Source organism: Notamacropus eugenii, chromosome 3, assembly GCF_028372415.1.
Source record: "Notamacropus eugenii isolate mMacEug1 chromosome 3, mMacEug1.pri_v2, whole genome shotgun sequence".
Lineage (NCBI taxonomy): Eukaryota > Metazoa > Chordata > Mammalia > Diprotodontia > Macropodidae > Notamacropus > Notamacropus eugenii.
The window spans coordinates 289167739-289182336 of record NC_092874.1 but is presented as its reverse complement, the minus strand read 5'-3'; the positions used below and the strand labels follow the sequence as shown (position 1 = coordinate 289182336).

The window sequence follows — 14598 nt, the reverse complement described above, 5'->3', positions numbered from 1 at the left end:
AACTTTTTCATCTCTAACTTAGATGAAGGCATAGAAGATATGCTCATCAAACTGATGGATGAAACATAACTGGGAGGGATAGCCAGTGCACCAGAGGACAGAATCTAGAAAGGTATCTCAGTAGGGGCAGGGACTAACCAGCTGAACTTTAATAGGGATAAATGAATAGCATCTGGCTTTCTCTTTGCCTCTTGAAAGTCTTGACTACATTCAAACCTTAGTTCAAGTACTGCTTCCTCCCAGAGACCTTTCCTGATGTCCCTTCATATGAGTCCCCCACCTCCCATCACTTTTTAATCTATTTTGCATCTATCTTGCATTTGTTAATCTATTAACGTGTTTTAAGCTCCTCCACTCCTTGGAGGCAAGAACCATTTCACTTTTGTCTCTATCTCTAGCACCTAGCACACTGCCTAGTCCATGGTAGGTCCTTAAATGCTTATTTCCACTCATGTCTTTAAAAAAAACATAACTGCCCAAGTACAGCTTGAAGATGTGAGTAAAATCCAAGATTTTAGCTGTTAACTCAATAGGAGTGAATTATAGGGCTTCCTTCTTCCCACCCTCCCCACCCCCCAATAGGAAGAGGGTTGAATTCACAGAGCAGCAGCCTTCAGAACAAAGAGACAACTCCATTCTATCTTGCCTAGGTCAGACTATGCCTGTGTGGAGTCCCATGGGCTACAAGGATGTTTACAGGTTAAAACTCATGCAGAGGAGAGTCACTGTGATGGTGATGGAGCTTGACAGCATGCCATATGAGGAATGGGTAAAGGAAGTGAGGAGATTTAACCTGAAAAAGAGAATGCTCAGGGGGAATGTGATGGCTTTCTTCAAATATCTGAAGTGGTGGAATAGGATTAGATTGCTATCAGAACTGGAACTCACAGGTAGTGTAGGAAGGAGGTCAGTTTCACTTCGGTATAAGCTTATGGTCTCTAAACATTTTTGATCATTTAATTTTACTGATAATCCTTATCAGTAAAGTATTTTTGAAGATGCATTCCCCAATACATATACATTTGCCTGTTGGTAAATAATCTTTGTTATTACGGTACTAATAATTTTGTAATTATAAAAACTGCACAAAAATTGAAATAAAAGAGATCGACATGAGCTATTTTTTCCTAGAAGCAAGAGTTTATTAAATATGGGAATGACATGGTCATGGGGGTATGTCCTTGCATTTTAGGGAAATTGCTTTGGTAGCTTGTAATAGAGAGGAATTAGAAGCTGGGGAATGAGTTAGAAGAACATTGTAATAGTCTAGGAGAGGGTGGTCAGGGCCTGAACTCAGAAGGTAGAAATGCCAAAGTCTGGCAGCTGACTGGGTCCGTGAGATGGGGGAAGGTAAGGAGTTGAAGAGGACACTGAGATTGTGCACCTGTGTGACTGGTAGGAGGGTGGTGACCAGAGATCCTGGGTGTAAATAGGGAAATCTGGAAGAAGGATGGTTTGGGGGGGGGTGGGTGGGAAGATAATGTAAGGAGACCTGAGATCCAGACCATGATCCATCCATTCTGTCCCATCCAAAATGAAAAGGAAAGGTAAGGCTCGCACTTACTGGTCACTGCCCCCAAATGTAGACCTCACTGTCCAAAAGCTATCACTCTCATGAGGTGATTTAGGGACAGGGGGTGGCAGAATTTCCCCATACAGCTGCTCTGGGTAGTAGCTAATTTTAGGTTTTAACTGCTTCCAGATGCCAATATCAGGTTTAGGAAGGGGGGAGGCTGGGAGCCTGTTCATCAAAGGGGAAAAATGGAGGGGGGCACTGTAGATGTGGTTGTGTTGGCTCTATAGAAGAAGGGTGGGATGCAACTAGCGGTCCTACTAACACCTCCCCACAACCCAATCGACTCCTAACGCCACTTCCCAACAATGACAACATTCTGAGAACAGAACACATTACCCTGTAAAGTGGGAGGTCTTTTTCACTGGAGCAGTTCAAGCTGAGACCAACAAGATATTCTGTCAGGACACTGTAGATGGAATTCATGTAGAGGCAGGGGTTTGGACTCCATAACCCAAGACCCATTTCAAACTTAGGAACTTTTGACTCTATGGCACTAATATTTAATACTCTACCTATCTATAAAGAAACACACCAATGGCCAAGCGGAATCAACCCCAATATTTTATTTAATTTAAAGTTTTAAAAGGCAGTGGTTAAGCACAATATCTATATATGTATAAAAAGGAAACCAAACTCCTTTTGACTTGACTCGTAGGTCTCTCATTCTATGACATGATTCAATTTTCTACCCTTCGGTCCTAAAATCCTGACACACTCTAAAAATAAAAATGAACATCCCTAATAAAATGAGCAGTAACCAACAATTGTGTGGTCTTACTTTTTGTTTTTTTAAATATATAAAGTTACCATTAACAACCTGATTATGTACGGTAATGAATGGATCTCTAGAGACACACAGACACACAGAGAGGCGGCCCCCAACTGACAAAGATAGCACTTAGGCCTGAGCCTTTGGCTTTCTCAGCCACCAAAGTTGGTCTCCCCTATGCTTCCCCCCACCCCCCCTCAATCAGCTGTCATTGCCAGAGACCCAGCCCTGCTGCCACTGCTGGCAGGCCGTCTGATTTGGAACTCAGAATGCACATTCCCCATAGGGGCAATATCAGCTAGAAACTATTCTATTATTATATACAATACATCAGGGACACTGTAGGTTAAATAGAGTTGGGGGATTAAATAGGGGTTTTGTTTTATTTTTTTAGGCTTATCTAGGAACCTAACCACCATGCATAATGACCGGTCTATGGGAAATTGCATTCTGAGTTACAAACAATGGACTTAGAGAAGAATGCAGACTGAGGACAGCCTCTGTGCAACCACGTGCATGTGCGTGTATACATATATATTCATATGATAGATTTAAATAGAATTGAGATGTGATAAGTGGTGAGATGGTACTGGGGTCATGAAGCAGCTGCTCTGGCTTCACCTCATCAGGCATGATCAGACACACGGAACATGATTCAGTCCTCATTTGATGCCATCTTTCAGAGGAGCAGGGAAGGGGGCAATGGTCCAACTGAGCGGATGGACATCACCATCCTTTCTGACAAGGGGCCCCAGCAGACCCAATGTTCTGAGTGGCCCGTCAGTCCCATGCTGGGGAAAAGGCAATCACTTTTTTGTCCCTACACATCAATGCCACCTCCCCCCCATCCTACCCCCTAGCCCTTGGGTAAACTGCCCCATTGACATTCTGTTCCAGTGCCTCAGTTTCAATATTGCAAATCTCACAGAATCACCCCTTTCAGTATCCCGGACATTAAAGAAGTAAACCAGTTAATGTGCTTCCAGCCAAAGCAAGGGCCTAGATGTTGGAGAGAAAAGATTCCCCTGGGGCTACAGAGAAAGATGCTGATGAAAGCGATATTGAGAGTGGAGCAGGTGATTCTTTCAGTCGGAGTCAGAGCTGTTCTCCTTGGTGACGTGGTACTGGCAAAGCGTTTCCTCCAAAGGAGCCATTGTCCCATCCGGCCTCACACCCATTGGTTTAATCACCTCCTCTCTGGAAAAAGGAAATAAAAGAAAGAGGGGGAAAAAGTATTCACCAGCATCTCCTACTTGCTTTCGCGTGGGCGCACACACATGCAAACACACACACAACACACACACACACACACACACACACACACACACACACAGAGCCGCCCGCCCCCCCAATCTTCCTCCAAATCCACATCCTTTAAAAAAAAGTCCTTAAAACCAAAGTGTTTTCCTGAAGCTCTCTGTGTGTTTGGAACAAGAAAGATGAAAGGGGTATGGGAAGGGGGGAAAAAGGGAAGGAGATAAAAGGCTTCATTCACAGAGGCCAAACCTACTAAGCCAATTAAAAGGCATGAAAAGTCAGGGCCTAAATGGACTATGGACAAGGGGCAGGTCTCTTGTATTTTAAGTAAAAAGCCATCTCCATTTTCCCTATTGTGGCTCTGTTTTGTTCTGGGGTAGGGGAAAAGCTGGGGGGAGTTATTAAATTTCACCTGTCCCCCACGAACCAGGCACACCATTAAGTGGGGGCAAAGAAACATTCATTCATTTAGTGAAATACATCAGCATTTCTCTCTGTCCAGTCTCTTGTGGTGCTGAAGTACCTGTTGCTTGATGTTGAATTAGCCCCCTTCCCCCTCCTCACTGGGTCTTTTCACCCTCCTCCCCCCCCCCAGACTTTTTAAACAAGATTGCTTTTATTTGTGGCAGTTTAATTATGGGATTGACAGCCATTTTAATCTCTTCAAAGCTCCCCAGTGGCCTCTCCATGGTTAATCCAATTATATCTACTCCACAAGTTACAGCCTCATCTAAAGATGATTAATTATTGATTAAGCCAATCAAAAAGTATTAGGAAAGATTTATTTAATCCTTTCATATGCTCTTATTTATTACACGGAGATTATGGCAAAGAGAGTGCTGAGCTAACCAATTCAGATCCTTTCCCTACTTAGATAATCAGCAGCATTTTCTACAATTCCCTTAAAATGCTTGGAAGCTGCTAAACTCCCAGCCAAAAACCCCCCAAAGCCAAAATTAACCAACCAAACCAAACAAAAACCCAACCCTCAAAACAAAACCAAAAAACCAACCAAACAAAAAACCAAAAACTGTGTCTATAACCAGGAAAGCACATGGTAGTGGCTGAAATGATGGGGAAAGATTTAGAGTGGAAGGGAAAGAACTTTGCTCAGAAGCCTCACTTGGCCCAACTGTGCTTTGTCTTGAGACTGGACAAAAGAGGAGGATTCTGACTTGGCTAAGCAATGGACAGTGGAACGGTGTGTTGCAGAAACAGCAGAAGAGCAATTCATGGACATGTTAAGAATAGCCTGCCAACTGTCAGATACACCAACAGAAATGGCACAAGGCAACCACCCACAGCTACAGCCCAGAGGCCAATAAATCTGAAAACCAACTTGAATGATGCCAATGGCAAAAACTCCAGGTAGGTTAAAGGCTCCAACCAGATGGAGTATTTTAAGGCTCCTCAAAACAAGACTTCTGGGTTAGGATGAAAAGGACAAGGTAGGAGATGGAGCCAAAGACTGGATGCCTGCTTCAAAGATTCTTCTCTGGGTATGGATTTGGTGAGTCTGAAAGCTTCAATCATTGGAGAAGTCATGGTAGCATCACTGTGGGCACTGTCCTCAGTCCTCATCCTTCTTGACCTCTCTGCAGCCTCCCTCTTCTTCTGGATGTCTTTTCTTCCCTGGGTTTTCCTCTTCCCTGTTGGACTGACCCTTCTCAGGCTCTCTGAAGAATCATTCTGCCTTCTACACATGAGCATGCCCAAGCTCTCTGTCACGGGTCTTCTCTTCTCACACCATATTCTCTTCATGATCCTTTCCGCTTTCATGGATTCAACCATGACCTCTATGTTGATGGCTCCTGAGTCTACACATTCAGCACTCAACTCCCTCCTGTATTCCATTCCTCTATCTCCAACAATCTACAGGACATCTCCACTCGATTATTCCATAGACATCTCTAACTCAACATGTCCAAATAGAATTCATTATCCATGCCCCCCCCCCACCAATCTACTCTTCCTCCAATCATCCCTATTTCTGTATTCTTCTGGTCACTCAGGTCTGCACCCGTGACTCTTCTTTCACACTCACTGCGTTCCCTTCACGAAATCCAACCAGTTGCCAGATGTTGCCCACTGTACCTCCCCCAACACTGCTCCCTTGGCCACACTCTGCTCACACTTTGACCACTCTAGCTCAGACCCTCACTACCTTTAGCCTAGACTACTACAATGGTCTTCCAGTCGAAGTCTTTCTATATTCCATTTCATACTCCATGCTGTCATCAAAGTAACAGGCAGTGAGCTGGTGCAACTGTTAGTGTTGCAGCAAGAATCTCTATGACCCAAATTCGAATCATACCTCAGACATTACATGGGCGACCTTGAGCAAATCACTTCACCTCTACCTGCCTCAGTTCCCCATCTATAAAATGGGGACAAAAACGGCAGCCGTTTCTCGTAGTTGTGAGGTAAAAAATGAGATATTTGTAAGGTGTTTCACAAACCTTAAAGTACTACATGAATGGTAAGTGTTCTTATTTCCCTAAAGTACTTGAATGATTGACCGTCACTCCAATATTCAAGAATATTCAGTGGTTTCCTCTTGCCTCTAGGGTAACTACAACTCTTTTATCTTGCATTGGGCATTCTTTCCAATATGGCCCCAGTCTATTCCTCCAGACAGATTTCACATGACTTCCCTTCCCTCATTCTATACTTTAACCAAATGCTTTGGAGAAGGTAAACTCTACTTGGTTCCTATCCTGCAGCATGCTCTGGTACTTTTGCTCAGGCTTTGCCCCATGCCAGGCATACCCTCCTTCTCTTGGAACCTCTTCTAAATACTGCTTTATAGGGCCATCTCTTTAGAGAGGCGTTCACCTGATGCCTCATGTTGTCAACATCCATTCCTGGAAGACCACTCTGTATTATGTAGATCCTGCACCCAAAGGCCCAGGCAGCTTGGTGTAGACTGGGTGGGAGAGCTGGTCTCAAAGCAAGGAAGACCTGAGGTCAAGCCCTGCCCTTGACACATCCTTACTGTATGACCCTGGGCAGGTCACTTTCCTTCTCATTGCCATAGACAACTAAGACAGGAGAAAAGGTGCCAACCTGCATTGGTAGAGGGAGTTTCCTCACCTGGGAATTCCCTATACCAATGAAATCCTGAGTCTAGCCCTTATCCTCTCCTATAGTTATTAATTTATGAACATGTTGTGTGTCTGCCAAGCAGAAGCTCCTTAAGGGCAGGAATAGTCCTAGTGCCAGGCACCTAGAAGGTACTTAATATAACTGTGTGGTTAATAACAGGACTGCACAATTATTAGGCACCAATATTCATGTGGTATGTGGCTACATTTGTGGGCCTTTAAAAACTCCAGATACTAACCCAATTTCCTTCATCAGGACACATTAATTTCCTAGGACTCCAAGAGTTCTGCCTATTTTTCAACAGTCACATTAAGTACAGAGTCACATTTTGCAAAATGGTTAGCAGATGACTAAAGCCAATATGGATCCAAGCTAAAGCTACAGTGAGTGACCCAGGTGGAGCTTGGAGTCCACTCACAGCTGATGAGTAACAGGGCTCACTATAAAGTTCTCCCCTTCTTGGGCAAGCAGAGAAAACACATTACCCAATGAGTTTTTAATTACTGGGAAGGGGCATCTGACAAGGGTAATTAGTTATTGCTATCACAGTAAGATTTAGTCTTCTTAGGATCAAGGTTTTCACATATTAAACAGCTCTGTCCCACCCAATTCATCTGAAACAAAAGCTAAGGGGAGAGCTCCCTTCTCCTTTATTAACCACAGAGTAAATGTCTACCTTTTGGGAGCTATTACAGGGAATCACTCCTTTGCATCTCACCTGGCCAAGGAAGACAGAAACCACAGATAATTTGTGCCAGAAACGCACAGTTGTTCAGATATTTTATTTGACTAGATAATCAGGAACATGTCCTTTATTGGGCTTGGCCCAGAAGGCAGACACATGGTGACCACCTTGGAGGATATAAGCCTTAGAAGGTCATCCAATCCAACACCTTTATTTTACAGACAAAGAAACTGAGACAGAGAAAAGTTATGGGACTTGCCCAAAGCCACATCTGCGTAACTGAGTGGCAGCGCCAGGGATTCAGTCTACTTGTTCCAAAATGTTCCCTCTCAGGTATGGATCAGAAAAACTCACTAAATGTTTTCCTAGTAACCTAGGGGCAGGAAATAAAGGAGAACCTGTCCTATGCTTTTTTGTTTTCTGCCCTCAGATTTCAACAGGTACAATTTTCTTGAGCCACTTTTCCCTGGACTCCCCTGGCTCTGAATCTAGAATCCAATGCTCCTTTTATATGGTATGTTCCCAAACTTCTGCTAATCCTGGAAGCTTCTAGTCTCCTCTGACATGTGTATTTAAGTAGATGGTGGGAGAAGAGAATGGTGAGGCATTGTTTGCCTGTCATCAATTTGAAATCATTTTAACTCAATCATTTCCCTAGAAGTCAACATGAGCCTCCTGGTCCATCTAGCACAGTCTGAGGGCAAAGGGTCCTACTTTGTACCCCCAGGTCCTGTCCACCAGCCATGCTGATCAAACACCTTACTTGACCTGGGAGCCAGAGAACACCCTCGCCTGCAGCCCGTGTTTGCTGCACCACAAACAAAACAGGCGATTGAAGCACACTTGTTAGGAAACAGGCCACAATTAAGTGGCTGGTAAAATGCATTCCTGGTCCCCACTTGCAGGTCTCCTGAGAGTCCCCTTCGAATTTACCTATAAAAGCCTCTGACTCTGGCTCGCCATTTAGCTTGATAACGACTCCAAACCCACTCTCTTGTTTTCAGGGTGGGGGGGGCCTCCTTTCTTGTCTGCGCCGCCGTGAACGCCAGGGCAGGATTGACACATGCGGACTTAATGACGGGGGCCATAACGAGCGGCAGTCATACAAACACCAGCGGGTTCTTTTGATAAAGAAGCATGTTAGGGACCTATTCACCTCCCTCTAATTGAGTGCTGAAGAATAGTTCCGATCCTTTTATGTAACATGATTTTGTTCTATGATTAGAAAAGAAGAAAAGAGAAGGGGGGGAGGTAGAGAAAACTCCACTGCGCTACTGCTTCCTTCAATCACCCCCTGATGAATTCGGTGTTTTTAATGAGCGTGGCTGCTATTTAGCCAGGTTCGGTTACATACTTGTTTTGTTGACTTCTGTTCAATGTCTAACAAAACCCGAGCTGGGATAATTGGGAATCATGTCACTGGCAATAGGATTCTTGCTATTAATATAAGGTTGGCTTGGAAAAAGAGACCTGACATTTTTAAATTAGGCATTTAATATTTAATTCTTCCTAACATTTGTAAGATGGGAGGGGGAAGGTGGTAGAGAAATAAAACATTGTAATTAATGCCAAGCCTCTTTTCAACAATGCCCCATAAAAAGTGAGGCCTCTGTTGAATCTAAAAGGCACGGTGCTGTCTGTGTGTTGGGTGAGATTCCAGGTTTGAGAATGATGATCTTATTTTGACAGTGGAGTCCCAGGGGCCATTTTAAAGTATATGCCTGAACTACCCACATTTACAGATTCACAGAAATGACTCTGCCAATTCTGAGGCTTGAGGCAGTCAGCAACAATGGAGGCCGTGCTCTTCTAGTCTCATTCCCATAGAGAAATAAAGACGCCCATATGAGTACTTTGGGTTTTCTGAACGCCAACAGTCTGTGCGGTAGTATTAAGACAGCTCCTTGGACCCGGGCGTCGTGATTTGGTTTTGCAATCAAATAGAATACGCATTTGTTAAGTGCCTACTATGTGCTGCTTACTATGTGCTGCTTCCTATGTGCAAGTATTAAGTGTCTAATATGTGCTAGGAATATGAAATCACAATGGTCCCCGCCCTCAAAAAGTGACTTTCTCTGCAAGGAGAGAAACATGTGCAGAGAGTCGCCTGCTTGGGTGAAAAGCCCTCCTCGGACACTTAGCAGTCAGGGGGCCCTGCACAAGTCATTGGCCTGATGGGCTGCTCAGGTTACTCATGTGCGGAAGTGAGGGGCTGGAGGCGAGGTCCTTCCATTCCACGTCGATGATCCTGCCAGAAGGAGGAAACAACAAAAGCTGAAGGACCTGGGAGAGACTTCTTCTCGTGGCTGTGGCCCCCAGGCTCAGATAGTAAGGGCTCCAGAGACAGAGAGAGAGGAGGGGGTGTGAGGGAGGAGAGGGAGAAGATGGAAGGGAGGGAGGACACCAGCAGCAGGCCTCTTCCCTGACCATCAGTTGGCATGTGTGCTGGGAATACAACTCTTCTTCAAACATTAATCTTTATCTTCTTCCACCTGCTCAGGGTGAATCATACTACCACAAACCAAGACCATCATCCTTCCCCTTGAGGAGCCACTGACACCATGGCCTGAGGGCCGCCCTTCAGAGCCCGGGACCCTGCAAATGCAGCCAGCTTGGTCCTCAGGTGACAGACACACCATCTCCTCCTGGCCACCATATGAAGAGCTCCAGCTTGGTGGGGCCAGCCATCCCTGGTGCCTTTCCAGAGCCCAGAATTGCTGCCTCATAAAGTCTCAAGTCTTTGCTTTGGGGTCTCCTTGGAGCCTGGCTCTGCACACTGGGGAGTGAGCAGAGACATGCAAACACATGCTCAGGGAAAGAAAATGGGTCATCTGGAGGAAGGTGAGGATATAGAAATGACTGGGATGCAACGACCTCAATAAAACATATGACAAAAGAAAAGGGAAGAAAGAAAAACCAGTGTGCCCACTGGCACCTGAGCACAAGGCACTGGCAGAAGTGACCAACCACACTCTTACCCTGATGGGGGAGACTTAGGAGCTGCAGAGGAAAAGCACCCAAGTAGGCAATCATCCAGCGAAGAGCGCCTTCTTTTGAAGTTTCTCTCCTGCAGAGAAAGCTCTTCTAGTGGAGGCCTGAGATCAGGGCTCATGACAGCCAGGGCTGCTCCTGAGCCAAACGGGCAGGTGTACAGGTGGGCAGCACACGGGGCTGGGGGCATCCAACTGACCGGGCTCATCCAACTGACCGGGCTCCAGCAGCATCGAGGGGCTTGGCGGAGACCTTCAAGGTCATCCCATCTAAAGCCCTCATTTCACAGACAAGGGATGCCTGCCACCCTCGAGAAGGTTAACGGTACAGCCAGGACCAGGGATTGTCATTCCAATGCCCTTTCCACCATGCACACTGTCTCAGGGACCTCTGAGATCATCTAGGCCAAGGAGGTCATTTAGAGACCACTGGCTGGTAAAAATCAATCGCTAAACCAAGAAGTCTTTATTAAGTGCCTGCTAGGTTCCAGGCACTGTGTAGGTGGTGGGATGTAGAGACAGAGAATGAGACAATCCCTGTTCTCCCAGGAGCTCATCTGCTGAGGGGAGGTTATGGATTTCAAACTAATGACATGCAAACACCAATTTCCCTCAGACTCATTCTCTTTCCCAGCAATCTCTGTGTCTCTCCCAAACAGAATAAGACTAGCCTTCTCCTTAAAATCTAGCTTTAAATTAAAAAAAAGTAAGTTGCCGTAAATATTGTAATAATTTATATTATTTTACATTTAAATATAAGTTTTTAACGTGAACTTTACAGTTGATTAAGATGAAATGTTTCCATATATGGACGAGAAAAGGAGGTTTGCCTGTGAAACCACAAATCTACCATCAAATTTAAAGAGCTAATGCCAACCCTGCCCTTTTTGCCTGTGTCCCCTTCTGAACTTCTGCACGGCTCAGTTTACAAAGTCTCACATGCTCCTGGCCTGCTCTGGCCTCCTTGGCTCTTCATAATCATAGAACCTGGACTGGAGTTCCACAGAGTGAAGGATGTTGACCCTCCCTAGGGGGCGGGAGATGGGGAAGAGCAGGCGTTTCTACATGCACCTGAGAAGTGGTTGCTGCCCCATCTTTGAGTCTGACCATGGTCACTGCTTTTTTCACAGAGTTGGAAACTGAACCTCAGAAAGATGGAGAAACTTGCCCAAAATTCACACAGCTAGTCAGTGTCAGAGCTGGGATACGAACCCAGGCCGTCAGAGTCCAGCGTGATATAGTGCAGAGAGCATCTGTTTTCAACAGAAAGGATAGGTTTTACTGAAAGAATCAAATGCTAAAGATCCACCCATACAACCCTCAATAAGGACTGGACCCAGTATAAGGAGGAGTCCTGGGACGGCAGGGAGGGGCCACCAGATACCCCAGCAGCATCATCAGGAGGTGCCTAATCGCTGATGGAGGGTCAGGCTGGGCCAGAAGCAGGGACAGGAATCCAACAACTGTGTTGGGGGAGGGGAGTCTTAGAACAAAGATTCTGAGGGTACAATGTGTCGACACGTCCGCCTTAACGTAACTGTGTAGCTCCTCTAGTCCCCAGGACAGTGTTCCGCACACAGAAGGTGCCTAATAAATGTCTGTCCTTTCTTTCTGTTGGGCTCGTTTTAATCCAATGACTGAAGCATTTATTGAGTGCCTGCTGTGTTCCAGGCACTGTGCCAGACTAGGACTACGAAGGCCAAATTAAAATAGGCCCTGCCTTGGAGGAGCCTACATTCTACTGGGCTAAGCATTTCCATGTGAGGCCCTGGGATCCAGGTCCCAGGAAGGGGCCTGCAAAATTCACTGACCCAAAAGGAATGCAAAAATGGAAGGTAATGGCAGTACCTGGCGGAGCTCATTGAGCCATGGGGGTTATTGTGGCCAGGCCAAAGGGTATGTTGTAGTCAGGTCAATGAACTGGTGCAAGGATTTCAAGAAAAAAAAAAAGAGGTAAAGAGAAACTCCCAGAAAGGCCAACAGGGCTTTCCTTTTGGTCCATTTACTCTAGAAGTCCATTGGTTTCACCATTTTTTTTCTGCAGGGGGTAAGCAATAAGGGGCATCAGGTGCCATAGTTAAGGCAAATGCAACTGGATTAGCCCCACTGGCTTGGCCGTCACCCCATAGAAATCTCACGCCTGCTAGTGCTGCAGGAGGGCTTTTTATTTCCTCAAATTTGGGAAAGGCAAGATCAGTTAGAGAGACAGAAGGCCTCCCCTCCTTCTTCCACTTGGGCCCCCTTTGCTAAGAGAGAAAGCATCGAGTGACTTCTACCTCAGGCCTGGAGATGCTAAGCAGAGCGACTGCAAGTCTGTCTAATAAGGGGCACACACACCAAGGATCAAAGGAGCCATTCATTGGATAAGAGTCTGTAGGCAGAGAAATAGTTCCCCCTCCCCTCCACAAAGCAAACCTTTGAGGGCTTTCCATCGCTAACCTTTCTAGGATGTTTTATGGGGCAACAACAGGATCTCCAAATTGGGGCATCGGCCAGTCTTGGGACTTTTACCGTCACATACCATAGGATATGTGTGTGGCATTCTTGGGGTGCCTGCCTCCCTATGTCTTATATCACCTTGGCACTAAAAATGCTATAATTTGCAAGGCACATGGTGCAAGGTGAGGAGGGTCAGCACTGGCCTTGCTTCTGCAAAACTCTGGAGACTCAGTGGAGAAGGAAGAGATTCAATGATCAGTTTCACTGAGGGCAGCACCTGGAGCTAGGATGAAAAGCAGCATTGCCTATGGCCAATTCTTGCACTTCCCAGCTTGGAGTGCCAGATCTTAATGCAAGAGGTGGGACTGATAACTCTCTGTGCAACCCACAGGGGTTGGTCATAATCACTTTGGCCATGTTTTTGACCAGGGTCCCCGGAAGGCACAACATCACAACATTTTTGCACTTCCCTTTTCCCCTCTACAAAACCAAGATGGCGACAGCTAGAGCTGGCTAAAAGGGATGACCTGTTCTACTAGTCCCATGAAAGTGACGATGATGTACTCAGAGCACCTTGGGAGAGAGAGACCAGAGTGAAACAGCCAGGGCTTACGATTAGCTAAGTGAAAACTCCATTCTACTCAAAATCTTTCTGCCCTTACAATTCTCTTTTTCATAGCACCAGCACTGATAACCTTTAAATTTAAGGAATGCAGTAGAGACACCTAGTTCATGATGAATGATTTCAGCCTTTATAGTCCTTCCATACAACATCCCCTGCAGTTGGCCCCACTCTATCAATGATCATTTCTATTTTTTCCCATGGTTCATCTTTTAGTTCTGGGGGCAACTGATGGAAAACTATTCAAAGTAGACCAAATATGGACCCTGCAATGAGCCAGCAGAGGGTTTCTACTAGTTCTAATCTCTAGGTCCCCTTATGTCTTAAATCTAACATTCCCAAATTTATAGGACCAAACAATGATGATGCCTGTGGCCTGCTGCCCACTGGCACACTAACTTGTGGCGCTCTCAGGACTCCTGACTCTATAGAAGCCTTGTCTGAGGTCTCATCCTCATGATGACTCTGGATCTTCCAAACCTAGGCTCCCCCAGCATAGTCTCTGGAAGGACCTACACTAAGGTGGGAAGGAATCAAGTCACAGGCTAAGTGACTATGTTTGACCCTGGCGGACCAGCCTCACTAAGGTGGGAAAGGCTCATCACCAGAAAGCAGCCCACCAGGGCACAGATTTCTTTGACCACAGCAGCTCACAAAAGCTACTGATGAAAGCAGACAACAGCTTCAATCTGCACCAGTGGAGAAAGTGCTAATAAAACCTGAGATCCCTCAAGTATCGGAGTGATAAGATTCTCTAATGGTCAGAGACTCAACATCAGATGTCAAAAATGAAAATTAAACATTATGATTGGAGGAAGGGGAGGGGAACTACTAATGATTAGCAAAAGCATTGGTTCCAACATATGGCCCCTTCTGAAGACTGACAGGCTCAAATCAGTGAATGCTCCATTAAGCCAATGGCTGCCAGAAGGCACATCCACCAAAGGCAGAGAATGGGAAGCCGTATCCAATTTTCCTTATTTACTTGTGCTCTCTCCCTCTTTTTCCAACAGTCACATAAATCAGGGATTTTTAACTTGGGGGCAAGAGGGAAGTTGGTGGAGGGAATCTGTGAGCATGGTTGGGGAAAAATGGCATCTTTACTTCAATATCATTGGCTTCCTTTGTATTCCCATGTATTTTAAAACACGACTC

At 45.6% G+C, this 14598-nt stretch overlaps 1 protein-coding gene across 2 annotated transcripts in view; it reads right to left on the bottom strand.

Annotated features, from left to right (window-relative positions):
- Nucleotides 1–2124: 2124 nt before the first annotated feature.
- The window catches only part of RIC8B (RIC8 guanine nucleotide exchange factor B), a 96139-nt gene continuing 83665 nt past the window's right edge, over nt 2125–14598 (bottom strand). The window contains exons 10-11 of one of the 2 annotated variants that reach the window (XM_072655828.1): nt 11595–11635; nt 3407–3542 (exon numbers count right to left, since the gene is read on the bottom strand). In XM_072655828.1, the coding sequence (XP_072511929.1) occupies nt 3532–3542; nt 11595–11635 (52 nt within the window). In that variant the 3' untranslated portion in view covers nt 3407–3531. Of the gene's footprint in view, nt 3543–11594; nt 11636–14598 lie in introns of both variants that reach the window. The other variant, XM_072655827.1, reaches the window with a different exon arrangement.